This window comes from Jaculus jaculus, chromosome 16, assembly GCF_020740685.1.
Source record: "Jaculus jaculus isolate mJacJac1 chromosome 16, mJacJac1.mat.Y.cur, whole genome shotgun sequence".
Classification (NCBI taxonomy): Eukaryota; Metazoa; Chordata; class Mammalia; order Rodentia; family Dipodidae; genus Jaculus; species Jaculus jaculus.
This window is the reverse complement of record NC_059117.1, coordinates 1,482,275-1,497,197: the sequence shown is the minus strand read 5'-3', so window position 1 is coordinate 1,497,197 and position 14,923 is coordinate 1,482,275. Positions and strand designations below refer to the sequence as shown.

Sequence of the window (14,923 nt, the reverse complement as noted above, 5' to 3'; positions counted from 1 at the left end):
GAGTAAAGTTAGTACCAGATAAATGGGATAGGCAATTTTTAAGAGATAATTTAATAGGTGTAGGCTCTCTTGTAACCCATGATTTGTGGGGGGGAGGATAGGGAGGAGGCTGTCAATGGTACCAACTTGACTGTATTCACTGAATACAAAACTAATTTAAGAAAAGAAAGAAAGAAAACCATGGAAAGAAAAGAGAGAGAGAGAAAAAAAGAAAACTGTGGAAAGAAAAGAGAAAAAGAAAACCACTACAGGAATTGTTGAGGCTATAGAAGAGGAAAGCTATTTTTGAAGAGTTTCATTTTTTTTCCCTAACATTGTTTGGAATCATGATGAAGGCGGAAATACTAAATAGTCTGATACAGGGTTGGCTTGATTATCAATTTTCATCTCCTTTGCATTTAAAGTAACTTCTATATACCAGCTTCACACATGGCATCAACTGAGAATAAGTTATTTCCGAGAGAGAGAGAGAGAGAGAGAGATCTGCAGACACAGGTACTGATGAAAAGAATATGCCCTACTTTCAAGATATTTGCCTGATAAGGCACAGGAAGATGTTCAAAGACATTTTAAGGCTAGAAGGCAAGAAGTACATGGAATATTTCTCTGTCATTAGGAAAATATGGAATCTAATCCGAATTTGTGCCCTGGGTAACCACAGTACTTTATGTAAATAAGGAATATCATGGAATAGGTAGTAATACATGTAGACCAGCAAAATGAGAGAACTAAAACAGAAACCACAGTTTAACAGAAAAATCATGATGTATTATTAAAGAAATAGGGGAAAGACTATGGCTATCCTCCTAACTATCAAAAGACTAATACTCTACTAAATATAGTGTTAACAGATTAAGGCTAAATGTATTGCAATACATTATTAAAATAATACTCAGTTGGCACTGAATCATTATGAAAACACATGCATATTTTCATGTATTACCCTCATGGATTGCTTATTATTTATAAAGGATAAATTATAGCTTGGGGGGGACTGGGTATTTTTTAACCTTAGCCATGATGACATCATAATTAATGTCAAAAAAATTGATATTGGGGCTGGAGAAATGGCTTAGTGGTTAGAGGTGCTTGCTTAAAAAGCCTGACATCCTGGATTTAATTCCTAAATATGTAAAGCCAGATGCACCGAGTAACACATGAGTCTAGAGTTTGTTTGCAGTAGCAGGAGGCCTTGGCATGCCTATTCTCTCTTGATGTCTCTATGTGTGCATGTGTGCTTTCTCTCTTCTTACATATATAAGTAATTTTTAAAAATTGATATCACCTAGCTCCTATTGTGATGGACTATGAACAAGGGATTGCTAATTTAGAATTCCTACAGAGGTTCATAACCTGAACATAATGGAAAGCTCTGGGCTAATCTAAAGTTTGAAACCATTTAAAAGGAAGGTGATCTGCAAATCCAGCCTTCTAGACTCTTCATAACATGAATATCCTAAGTATTATAAGCTGCAGAAAAGTTTGAGGCACTGTTGAAGACTAAAGACCAAAAGTACAGGACAACTGCAAAGATGACATGATGCTGGATTAGTGAAAAAAATGTTATGGATGAGTATGAAACTGGTGAAATTTGAAAGTGGACTGTTCATGAGATAATAGATTCACATCAACATAAATTTCCTTCATTATTTAAGTGTACCTGTTTAAAATATCTGCACCTTACTTTTCAATGGTTCTTCTAATGCATAGTCATATTTGGTCCCCCCTCCAGCCCTGCATTTGTGAATGGTGAGAGCTGAAGAGAAGAAAAGGGAAGCACACTGATGATCACATGGGTCAGATGGACAGGACATGGGGAAGGGGTCACTGTCCTAGTCTCCTTGCAAGTTTATCTTTTTAATTTAAATTTTTTTCAAAATTAAAAATTTAACCAATTTCACTTTCTATATTTTGTTTAGGAGAAACACAGAAAACTGCAAATAAAACTGTCAGAAAAGTAGCCAGGAAAAGTAAATTATTAAAATTGTTCATTTAAAATGCCTCAATTTGAAGAAAAAGAGTAAAATGTAGGAGTCAACATTTCTAATGGTATCCCAACAAATTATGATTCAACCAATGTAGCAACTGAATAGCTAAAGATAAATTTATTCAATCACTTAGCAAAATGGATAAAAATAACATGCTAGCAGATCAACATAAGCAGTGACAGGGAGACATGAAAAATGTATATTTTATAAACAATATATAATAGATATGTAATACATTAATGTAATATCCCTACATGTCCCAAATAAATTATCTTTGCTCACAGATAAGACTTTAACAAACATTGTAATTAATATTTTGCCATGCACATTTGCTGATTATAATCCAATACAATAAGAAATAAATGGTAAAAAGTTGAACAAGGGCTGGAGAGATGGCTTAGCGGTTAAGCGCTTGCCTGTGAAGCCTAAGGACCCCGGTTCAAGGCTCAGTTCCCCAGGTCCCACGTTAGCCAGATGCACAAGGGGGCGCACGCGTCTGGAGTTCGTTTGCAGAGGCTGGAAGCCCTGGCGCGCCCATTCTCTCTCTCTCCCTCTATCTGCCTTTCTCTCTGTGTCTGTCGCTCTCAAAAAAAAAAAAAAGGATAAAAAAAAGTTGAACAAAAACTTACTTGAAAATATGAAATTTACATGCAAAAAATTCTTGGTTAAAAGATGGAATTAGAGGAAAGAACAAATTCATTATAAAAATAACATTTTATCTTGAATATTGCTTATTCTCATAGAATCTGTTGTGTAGCAATGTCCTTCGAATTTCATCACTGAAGTGGAATATTACCTGTTTGAATGAAGGCTTAGCAGCTGAACAAGTTTAAGAAAGCTGAAACCTGAAAGGTCACAAGAACCTGCCGCAGACAACTCCCCAAACGTCGGATTGGAGAATCTGTGACCAAGTGGGGGTCTGCTAAGTGGGCAGAATGAGCTCCACTTCTACGAGCTGTCACTGAGGCTGGGGAGCTTTCCGGTGATGCACTGCTGGGACAGCCATGCTCTTGAACTAATCCCCATAAACTCATTGATTCACCAAAATGGTCTTGGAGCTATCTTGCTTTGGTCTGTTGTTTGTACACTATATTGGGAAAATAGAAATTTAAGATTGCAAGCTACAAATTCCAACACAGACACAGACAACTTTGTGACTAATTTTTAGAGTGATTTAATAAAAATTTGAGTCAAATATCATATTCTTGAACACAAAAGGGAATTATGACTTATCTTTACATGAAATTTAGTTTATTTGTATTACTAAGCTCCAACTAATTCAGGAGCATATAATTAGTTAATTTGCATGCCTATTAAAATTCAGTTTATAGTAATCTTAAATTACATTTTGAATTTCAACAGTTTGCAAGAATATTTGGAACGACAACATATATCTCAATTTTGTGATGTTGAAGAAAATCCGATTTATGTTACTAAGTTCATTGATATATTTTTCCCTGATTTTAAAACAAGAGGCATAAAATTAGTACAGACTCTAGCATTGCTGCGACCAAACGTCTGTGCAGAAAGAAAAGGTAGGAGATGAAATACAAATTACATACTTTGTAGACAGAATTTGAATGTTCAGTTATTAGCTTTTCAATAACAATGAATAAAACATTTTTCAGTTGAGAGTTTCCAGAGTGTTTTCTAACCTATGACCTTGCTAGACTTCATTTTACCATGACATGAAACTTGTATTGCAGATGCCAAGGGCCCTTCTGCCTGTAACACCTCAATTCAGAGCTATGGGCAGTACTAACAGTGGGATGTGAATAAGAAATTCTACCAAAACAATTTCTTCTTTGCAAAATTGAGAATAGAATGAGAAACCTAACTAGAATGTTTGGCAATTTTAGTGCTATTTTATGTTTTGACTGTTATAATTCAGTACTGGGGATGAAACTCAGGATCTCAAACTTGCTCAGGCAAGCACTCTGCCACAGGGCTGCAGCACCATCCCAAAGTGCTGGTCATTGAAAGTATCATCTCATAGTCACATGGAGAGTAATTCACCAGAGTCAGAACAAAGTCATAAATGGACAGTATTAATTTCTTTTACACCTAATGTCTAGAAAGATAATTGTCACTTGTGTATTAACCTCTTATTATTTGACTTGTTGAACTTAGTTATAGGAGTTTGCTGTGGTCTCTTTGGTAGTTTCTACAGAGAACCTGTGTTTTGCCACCTCAACTATACTCACATTTCAGGCCAGGTACTTTCCTACTGGCTTGGTGGTGGGGAGCTGTATTGTATACATACCAGCACATTTTCCTCTACTCACCAGGTGCCAAAGTTCCTCCTCCCCCAAGTTGTAACAACCAAAAAAATGTCTCCAGACATTTGTTGTCATATGCTTTGTACTAAGACTGAGAACCATTGATGTTGACAGCAGTGCCATCTGACTTGTGAGACATGCCACCTCTTCCTTCCCATCTGCTTTTCTCCTTGGACTGGCTGACATTTCACATGTGATGAGACATCTGATCTTACAGCAGAAGGTTCACTAGTCAGTGGAATGTTAGCTAACATTCATGTTATTCATCATCTTTATTGAATTAAGGTCATTTCCACCTAGCATGTGATATAAGAAGAACCTTCTTCCCTCCCTTCTTCCCTGCCTCCCCTGTCCCTTCTTTCCTTTTTACAGTTTTCTAATATTTTGTGGTGCTAGAGATCAAATAGGTAAAATATTTCAAATAACCATAAACCATAAACTGTTGTTCATTTTTGTGAAGCTGTAAGACCTTTGTTTAGCTTAACACTTTTGCATTAATCATTACAACATAAAACTTGTTTTATTCTTATTCTAGCTCTACATATTGACAAGACTACCCTCTTTCAAATGTACTGTCTTTGCTCATGTGTCAGAACTCAGTTAACAATATTTGTTTGGGCCTTTTTCCTGGGTGATGTTAAATATTATCAATTTAACAAGATCTATAATCACATAGGAGGCAAATTCCTGGGCGTGCCTTTGAGGGGATTTCTAGATTATGTTAAGTGAGGTGGAAAGACCCACACTAATTGTGGATGGCACCATTCTAGGGGCTATGGTTCTACACTGAACAGGAAGGAGAAGGTAAGCTGAGAAAAAACACTCATTGTTCTATTCCCTACCTGTGGATTGAGTGAGACCAGCTGGTTCATGCTTCTGTTACCATATCTTTACTACCATGATGAACTTTATCCTCTTATATATAAGCCAACATGGAACCATCCTCCCTAAAGTAGCTTCTTGTCATATATCTTGTCACAGCAATGAGAAAAGTAACCACTATAAAAATTAGGTGCCAAGAAGTAGGGCTGTTGTTGATATACCTGACCATGTATTCATAGACCTGACCCTATGGAACTGGTTTTAGGGAGGAATATGCAAGTCTTGGAATTTGTGGGTAGGGGTAGCATATCCCTAAAATGTTGTAATCCAAGCTTAATGAGCCATTCTGATAGAAGTTTGGAAGACCAAAATGCTGAGAGAAATGCAACTTAGTGAATCAGATTTCAGTGGGGAGAAATGACTTTATTGAAACTAGGTCATTTAAGTTACATTCTGGCAAAGAATCTGTCTATATTCTGCCTCTGTCCTGAAAACTTGACTGAATTAAAAAATAATGGAGAAATTTGTTTAGTGGAGGAAATACCAAGGTCAGATAGCATTCATGGTTACTTCTCACTGATCTGGTCCATGTCTACAGTGAGAGAGAGAGAGAGGGGGGGGGGGAGAAGAACCATGTGGAGCAGAAGCATGAAATATGTGCCATTTTGAAAAAAAAAAAAAAAGAGTGTGAGGGATTTTAAGGCAGCTTCAAAGCAAGCTGAAACTCTTAAAGACATTAGTTCTATTAATGAGAAACCTTGAACTCTGCAAAGCCAATAGGAAAGGTGTACAAAGGGCAAGAGTCCAGCCATCAAAGGCTCCATCTTGTGAACATGCAATTTCACTTGAAAAGAGAGTCTAAACTGAGAATGTTGCTAATGGGGGTTCCCTGCTCAAAAGTAATTGCCTAGAGAAGGTTTGCCCAGTTTTAGCCTGGAAGGCACACAGAAACTTCCGCAACTGTGGCCCATGGAGAGGAAAGCTCCATGCCAAGCTGGCAGCAGAACTTGAGAGTGTGTTCTGTGTTGTATTGGTTCTGCAGGCACAAAGATGCAAAGTTTTAATCTCCGAGTTTGCTGATAATGTATTAATAATTGAGAACTTAGTGTGTTTCTCAATGGTCTGAATAATTATTTTTTATAACTGAAGAGTACTTATCCTATTATTTTTTAAATGTTTAATATTTCACTTTAGGTTTTTATTTATATTTTAATTTTTACTCAAACCTGTCAGTCTAATTTTGGGACAGTTTTAAATTTTTTAAATGTCTTCTAGAATATCTACTTAAGATATGCTTTTTATACCTCATAATTCAATTATTCAAAACCCCAAACTGTTTATATTTATAAATCTTTGCTCATTCATTTCTTTTTTTCTTTAATATTATTACTTATTATTAACAACGTATTTTGAATGAATATATCATATGTTAGTACCATCTTTTTCCTTGTCCCTGCCCCCATTAAACTTGGGACCCTCCTCAGTCATTTCTTAAATAATATTTATTGAGTACAGTCTTCCCTGGGAGTCTTCCCTGGGTGGCCCCAAGAATTGTTATTAATACCAAACCCCTTATCCAGAAGTATATTATTTGTATATAACTTATGCACACAGTGGTTTCTACATCTTCTATGTTACTTGTAGCAAGTAATATAATGTAAATCTACATAAATTATTCTTATTCTATGTTTAGGAAATTTTTTGCTAATTCAGTACGCATTTAACAACCATCACATACCTAGCCACAGTTATTATTTGCACTTGGTTTAATCTGCAGATGCAGATTAGTGGAGGGAGACAACTATATTTGGCATTGGCCAGTAATACTAAGCACTGAAAATATTATAAAAAAAGATTTCCTGCATGAGGTGAAACTAGTGTCATGGTATCTATTACCACCTATTCTCTCAGTTATACCCCTCAGCTCTTCACATTTTAATTGTGCCATGTGAGTTATTTGGCCAATTGACTGAAAGGACAGGCAGAATTTATTGAGAAATTATTTCTATAGAAAAGGTAAAGGCCTGGCCTCACAGAGAAGTTATTTCCCTTCTCTATAAAAAGAACAATAGGTCCAAGGGCCATGAAAGTCAGCTCATGTGTTTGGTGACAGAAAGTTGAAGGAGTTTTAATTTCATTGATACCTTTTTGTTTTATAGAGGAATAAACACCATCAATGGCTGAGGGAGAAAGACACACCTTAAAAACAAGGCTCTTTCTTAATTAACATATGACATGACATCTCTGCTTCCCATGAACGTCATGCCTGCAGATGCCCCTTACTCTTTTCCAACATCCATTTTTTTTCAAGACTATATTTTTTTCTGATTATCCCAAAGATATACTCTAATATGTTAATAAACACAATTTAATGACAGAAAAAAAACTGTAAATGATCATTGGATCCCAGCATTCTCTCAATAGATACCTCACTTTTCTACTCTCCTGTGGTGGGCACATTTTCAAAGGCTTGAAGTGATGTCTGCACTCTCTGAAAACCTCTAAATCCATCCCCTTCTCTCCTCACTTCAACTGATCTTCTGCCCAAGCTTCCCATGTCCTCGAGGTTGACCAACAGATGTTCAAATGCAGTCTTCCATTTCCTCTCTCAACAGTAGTTAACGCAGTGTCCATGTCCACATTGTTCTCTTTTGTTTGGAGTGACATTAGCTTCAGAGAACTTCCATGCTCCAACAGCCAACACTTTCTTTCCATTGTTCTAAGTAAAGCAAATCAACCCTTAATCAAGTTCTAAATCTTCATATTTTACTAGTTTGTCAAAATTCTTTCTCTGAAAGAAACAGGTTTTCTCTTTATAAATTCTAATGGTATCTAATAAGAATAATTATTATTTACTAAGACAAGCTCGAGTTGGACAATTCTTTAAGTTATTATGTATACATATACAGACAAAGTGCTTGTATCCCAAAGAGGATATTTCCTGAGATTCCCTTCTATATGTATTTGTGCATGATTCCTACATTATGAGAAACTGAAAGAAGCATCATTGGGAAGTTATGTTTGTGCACTTTTATAATTCATATGAGAATTAAATATATGAGATGGCCTCATGATACTACATTGTGCTTTGTGTATATGTCCAGAGAACTGTTTGAAAGAAGTTTGAAACTAACTTTTCCATGACTATTTTCACTTAGATGATGTTTTAAATATTATTAATAATGAAGGGTTTGAAATATTGATGGAAAGACAAGTAGTACTATCAGAAGAGGAAGCAAGAAGTGTGTGCAAGGAATATGAAAATGAAGACTATTTTAAGGAGCTTATAGAATACATGATCAGGTAACACAGTTTAGTTTTAGAATGTATTTTGTGTCTTAATTTTGAATCACTTCAACCTGTTTTTATCTGTTTTTATTTGATTGGCAAACTTCTAAATTATACAAACAGCTGCCTCATCTACTTCTTTGTCATTCCTGCTGCTTTCCTCATTTGTGGATCAACTGCCTGCCTTCTTTTACTTTCTTGGAAATTTGTTGGAGCAATGGGAAGGTCCCAGAGGAAGCAGTCAACATTCAGTAGAATAGGTCAACAGAAATCCAGAGTATGTAATATTACCAAGTGCAAGATGAGGACTGACAGACCTGAGCATCAGTTTGATTGCTTTTGGTCAGGGCTTTAAAAGTACTATAGATTTATTTATAGAAATAAATGAGATACTAACTGTAATAGTAGCCAAGACAACAATCAATACGGCAATGGGGAAACCATGAAGCAACCACTCTACAGGAGACACAATGGTTCTCTTCCCTTGTTCTTTCTACCTCTAGTCTCTTATAAAAATGTTCTTGAAAGGATACCAGTGGATGATAATTTTAGAGCTCTCAAGGATCATTTTGGCATGCTTTTAGTCAATTTAACAACAAACATTTATATTATCTATATGCCATTGTTACTGAGTCATACCCTTAACTATTTCTTCTTTTAACAGCAGTTCATCTCTTGTTCTTGTTTTATTGAGAGAGGATGGTTTGGAACACTGGAAAGAGTTACTGGGACCAAGAACTGTTGAAGAAGCCAGTAATTATGATCCTAAGAGGTACCACTTATATCATGAGCCTCTACTTTTTTCCATGAGATGCATTTTTATTTCCTCATAGGTCTGGAGTACAATAAAAACTATAGCTTTATCCAAAAAAGCATCTCAGTAAAGCTACTTTTCTTGGGGAAGTAGTGGATGGTTTATGATAGAAATCTGGTAAGCATTCAAATTACCATGTTTTTGCAAGGAAAGGCTATGGGATGTTTGATTTGGGCCTTGGAACAAGAAGTGAATGCCTAGCCAATAGGCCATTGCCCTCCTACCTGTTATTTATGACAAATTTCTTTGAGAAAGATTGTGATCACAGTTTTTGGTGCTTTAATTAATCATTAATGTCTTGAAACACTGATGACTAACTGAATATGACCTCAACAGGTTGATGGCAATTTAATTTGTTTACTGATGAAGCTTAGAAATCAGCTAAATTTTGTCATCAATTCAACATAAGGTATAGCACCTGGTATATGATTTAAAGTGATGCATTTTAATGTTGAGTTGACAAGGGATAGAGCTGTGATTGTTCACCTTCATTGTCAACTTGACTGGATTTTGATCATCAAAATATACCTTTGGGAATGTCATTATAGTACCTCCTTGGTTCAATGTTGATCATTTATTATCTTTGATATAGAATCAATGGCATACAATACTTGATAACAGTTAATGATGAAAGCAAGGGAAGACATATTTCTTGAGAACTGACTAGGAAGTAGTATGTAAGACACATTATCTTAAGTGCATCCTCAAAATCACACTCCAAGGTTAAAGTACTCTTGCAGTTCTGAAGCAGAACTGAGGCAACAAATGCATAGAAATGTCATCATTTTATAACTGGAAGAGAATACTTACTGTAAGCATTCCCCAGACAGTGGCATTCATATTTATGACCCCACAATAGCTAATGCTACCTACATAAGACCTGCATAATAGGAGAAAAAAATGATTATGTCAAAATAGAAAATAGACTTGTTAGAAAGAAGTGATTCAGTAGAGGGGAATTTGGGAAGGGGAACAAGAAAGGTACTGGAAGGGGATTATGATCATGATATATGTTTACATTTATGGAAGTTGTCTGTAAAAACTTTGGAAAAAAAAAAAGAAATGTCATCATCGCACAGAGTCAAAGAGCAAGGAAATAGAATTGTCAGGATTCCAGTCTGGGTCGTTTCACTATAGTATAGTGCCCATTTCTTTTTTAGTAGGTTTCCTGTCAATATCCATGCTTACTGTGATTTAAGTGTTCACACTTTTTCTTCCTGGTGACTGTTACTTTGAAAGGATCTAGCATTCCCAATCTTCTGTGTGATTATTCCTTTTTGTACAGTAACTAGATCTGAACTGGGTTGCTATTACTTGATTATTGTTCAGCAACTTATATAAGTAGAGTCACATTACATAGTTAGTTTTGTGTTATGATGGATTCTAAGCTTGATCTCTTTTTCAAAGTTTATGTGCACAGTTTGCAATGGGAAGCTTGCCGATCAATCAGTTGTATGGAAGCAGCTCTACCAAGATAGCTGAGAAAGAAATAGAGCATTTCTTTCCTCCTGAGAGCACTTTAGCATTGATTAAGCCTCACGTAACGCACAAAGAAAGAGGTAAATATTTGCAAATAAAAGTAAACCTGTACATGTTTCATCCAGATTCTGTGAAATTTTCCAAACTAGAGAAAAATTGAAATAGTACAATGAATATCTATAGCCCCTTCATCTTGACTGAGCACCTAATTGTTATGTCTACATGTGTTATTTATCTGTCTCTCCTGCCCTCTCCTGTTCTTCTCTACCCTGTAATAAAAATTATATTTGGCTTGGGTGTATTCCAGTAGAAGAGCACATACTTATCATGGGTGAAGCCTTCCTTATGTTCAATCCCCAGCACTGCAGCAGGAAAATGGTTTTAATTTTTGGCCATTTCAGAGTTGATGGGAATAATGGGCTTTCTCTCTATCAGTATATCCACTTGGAAATTCTTAATGTTATTACTTATCCTGAGCCATATATTTATTCTTGTGAAAATTCTACTTAGCCATGATGAATTTCAAAATAAGTGTTATGGGTTACTTGCTTATATTTTAGGGATTATACTACTGAGAATTAGAAGTGAGACTGTTATATTTTTTATAAAATTTTCATCAAATTTGAAATAATTGCATACTTCATGAAAAGTATGAATATTTTCTCAGAAAGTTCAAGTAGCACTGGGTGGGGATAAAGTTTGAAGATTTGGTAGAATTTTCCTATGAAAACATATTTTGTATGGTTCATAGATATTGATCTGTATCTGTTTAAATGTTGCAGCTCTTCTACACACATCTACACCAAGTTATCAAAGTAATTTCTTATTATTGGGTCTGGGGAGATGGTTCAGCAATTAAAGGAATTTGCTTATAATTTCTTACTATTGTATTTTCTCTGATTCCAGCTTATTTTTATTTTGCACTTACCTTTTGATGTTGTTGTCATTACCTTCCAAAGAAATTCTTTTTTCTAATTCCTTACATATTGATTTGATTATTTCTGTATTTCAGTAGTGTTTAAAATATTCTAGCTTATTGAATTAGATATTTAATTCATTTATTTTTACTCTTTTACTTCTCTTGATAAAAATTTCCCAGATTATTCATTTTCTATAATTTTCTCTTAAATAATAGGTTCTAATGTCTTGTGATGGCTAAGTTTTATTGCCAACTTGATTGGGGTTGAAATTGAATGAGAGACATGCTTTTTGGGCAGATATGTGAGGGTGTTTTAAGTAAGGATTAATGGAGGAAGGAAGCCTTCCTCCAATGGTCAGCTCTCACAGTGGGGAGACTATAAATGGAAGCTCTAGGAGAAGGGCCACTTTTGTCTGGCTGCCCATGCTATTCACTGGTGTGTGCCTATTTCTGGTTCCCTTTGCCCCATACATGTGTTGTATCTGCCATTCAGTTATCTTCTGAGGGTATTAGAACCTAGTCTGCATCTAGCCTGGTGGACTGATCTGCTACTATGTTCTTTCAACTCTTCAACCTGCAGACAGCTATTGATGGACTGCCCAGCCTATATCCTATATGCTAGTAAAGTAAATCCCTTTTTTAATACATATTCATTCTACTGCTTTTGTTCCTCTAGAGAATCCTGACTAATGCATGTATAGTGTTCACATTATCACTATTTTGTAGAAATTTTGTGATTTGGTTTCTGTTTTTCCTTGGGATTCAGAATCATTCAGTATATTTTGAAAGAGGGTATTTTTAAAAATTCTATTGGAAAGTGAATTTTTTTTTCATCAAGGTCAGGTCTCTTTCTAGGCCAGGCTGACCTGAAATTCAGTATGTAGTTTCAGGGTGGCCTTAACTCATGGTGATTCTCCTACCTCTGCCTCCCTAGTACTGAGTCCTGGGATTAAAGGTGTGTGCCATCATGCCTGGATATGGAAAGGGTATTTTTATTGGTATTTTGTCTTACCATATTGAGATTAGTTAATGTTGCTACATTATTTCTCTGTTGAAATTATTTTAGGTTTGTTGTATGTTAAATATTTGTAAAGATTCTGTGTGGGAAAGTAGTATTCTCTACTCTCATTGTGTAAACATATCTCACTCATTGATTAATAATCAGTATTCTTAATTTACATTTTCACAATCTGATCTTAGACTGTTGGACAATGTATTAGTTATTCATTGCTAGTATTTTGTTGACTACTATAATTCTGATTGTAATGGTGAAAGATGGGTTATTCCATAGATATTTGTGATTCAGAATTCATGGTGAATTTTGATTTTATTTTATTGTTGTTTTCTTTACTTTTTCTTTTTTTAATTTAATTTAATTTTTTTTATTAGTTTTCTATTCAGCAAATACAGGCAGTTTGGTACCATTCTTAGGCTCATCCTTGACCTACCCCCTCCCAATGGCACCTCCTTGTTGATGTATATGGGCCGTGCATTGTGGAGTTAGCCCACAGTTATTGGTGCAATAAATGTCTCTGCATATCATGACCCAACATGTGACTCTCACATTCTTTCCACTCCCTCTTCCACAAAATTTCCCTGAGCCATGTTGGGTTCATTTTTGGTCTGCTTCAGTGATGAGGTGTTGGGGGCCTCTGAGGCTCTGGCTCTCTGATTTGGTAGGAGTTGATTTTTCTCTGTGTTGGTCTCCTTCTCCCTTGTGCTGGTATCTGGTGCATCAGGAAAGCAGCACCCTTGCTTGTTTCGCCAATTTTCCTTAGTTTCAGTCAGGGCCCTTTTGAGGTATCATGGGGTGGTTCTGTCCTTAGGATCTGCATCTATCTGAAAAAGAGAAGCAAATTCTTCAAACATGTTTTATTCCAACTCTGTCTTATTTTGAATTATATTTATTTCCCATGTTATTTTTCACTTACTGTTTTCATTCAGTGAGCTTTAAAATTTTTCTTTTATTAGGAAAATCTGTTCAGTCCTTACTTTTAAAGGAGCATCTGAGTCTTTTCTCTTTAAGTAAGTTTCTATACGCACATGCATATATATATGCAATACATCTATATATCCTTTACACTGAGCAGGTCCCCTTATCCAAGCATAATATACAATGATATATATATATATATATATATATATATATATATATATATATATGTGCATACATACATATATTTATCATACTATATTATATATAATATAATATATATTATATGTATAATATATATTATATATTATGTATGTAAATGATTAATCAAAGGGCTTAAACATATACATTTAGAAGACTTAATGTAAAAAGGTATTTTTATTTATTTATTTGCAAACAGAGAGAGGGAACAAGGGAGAGGTATGTTGGGCACACTAGCACCTCTTGCCGCTACAAGTCCAGATGCATATACATCTTGGTTTATGTGACTACTGGGGAATCAAACCTGGGCCATCAAGCTTCACAAGCAAGCACCTTCAACTGCTGAGCCATCTTCCCAGTCTAGGCTTTTTGATGGACACAATGTTTCCGTTTAACCAAGGTAGAGTGAAATCTTCCCTCTGGGTTCTATGACCTTTCAAACCATAGGTTGTGACTGGATTCTCAGTATCAGGCGTGAGTTATCCTCCCACTGAGCAGATCTCCTTATCCAAGCATAAAAAAGCTGGTTACTCCTACAACTTATGTGACATTTTTGCACTGGTGTGTACATATATCCTGGCTGGTTGATTTTGTAGCTTGCTGGATCTCTGGATCTACTGTTTATTCAAACTGTTGAGGACTTTTCTTCCACAGTAGTTCACAGAGCACCTTTCTGCACTATGGCAGATATCTGTCATGGACATAGTTTCCATCTCAGTTCCATCTAGATTTCTTGATGCACTGAAACCACAATCTGTGGCATTTTAGCACTATGATCTTACCATTTCATTCTGGTGGGTTGCCAAGTGCTTTGACAATGACCTGCATTATTTTGAGGGTCATATCAGCCTCTTTTTTTAAAATTTAATTTATTAGTTTTCTTTTCAGTAAATACAGGCAGTTTGGTACCCTTGTTTAGGCTCATTTGTGATCTACCCCTCCCATTGGTCCCTCTTTGTTGATGTAAATGGGTCGTGCATTGTGGAGTTAGCCCCCAGTTATTGGTATGATAAATGTCTCTGCAAATCATGACCCAACATGTGACTCTGACATTCTTTCCGCCCCCTCTTCCACAAAATTTCCCTGAGCCATGTTGGATTCACTTTTGGTCTGCTTCAGTGCTGAGGTGTTGGGGGCCTCTGAGGCTTTGGCTCTCTGATTGGGTAGGAGTTGATTTTTCTCTGCGTTGGTCTCCTTCCC

The 14,923-nt window shown here is 35.8% G+C and overlaps 1 protein-coding gene across 1 annotated transcript in view; it reads left to right on the top strand.

The window, feature by feature from the left end:
* Nme8 (NME/NM23 family member 8) overlaps window positions 1-14,923 on the top strand; it is a 47,161-nt gene that overhangs the window by 20,356 nt on the left and 11,882 nt on the right. Inside the window, exons 10-13 of the mRNA XM_004668829.2 lie at window positions 3,351-3,523; window positions 8,248-8,392; window positions 9,042-9,149; window positions 10,599-10,750. Coding sequence (XP_004668886.2) covers window positions 3,351-3,523; window positions 8,248-8,392; window positions 9,042-9,149; window positions 10,599-10,750 — 578 coding nt within the window. The remainder of the gene's footprint in view (window positions 1-3,350; window positions 3,524-8,247; window positions 8,393-9,041; window positions 9,150-10,598; window positions 10,751-14,923) is intronic.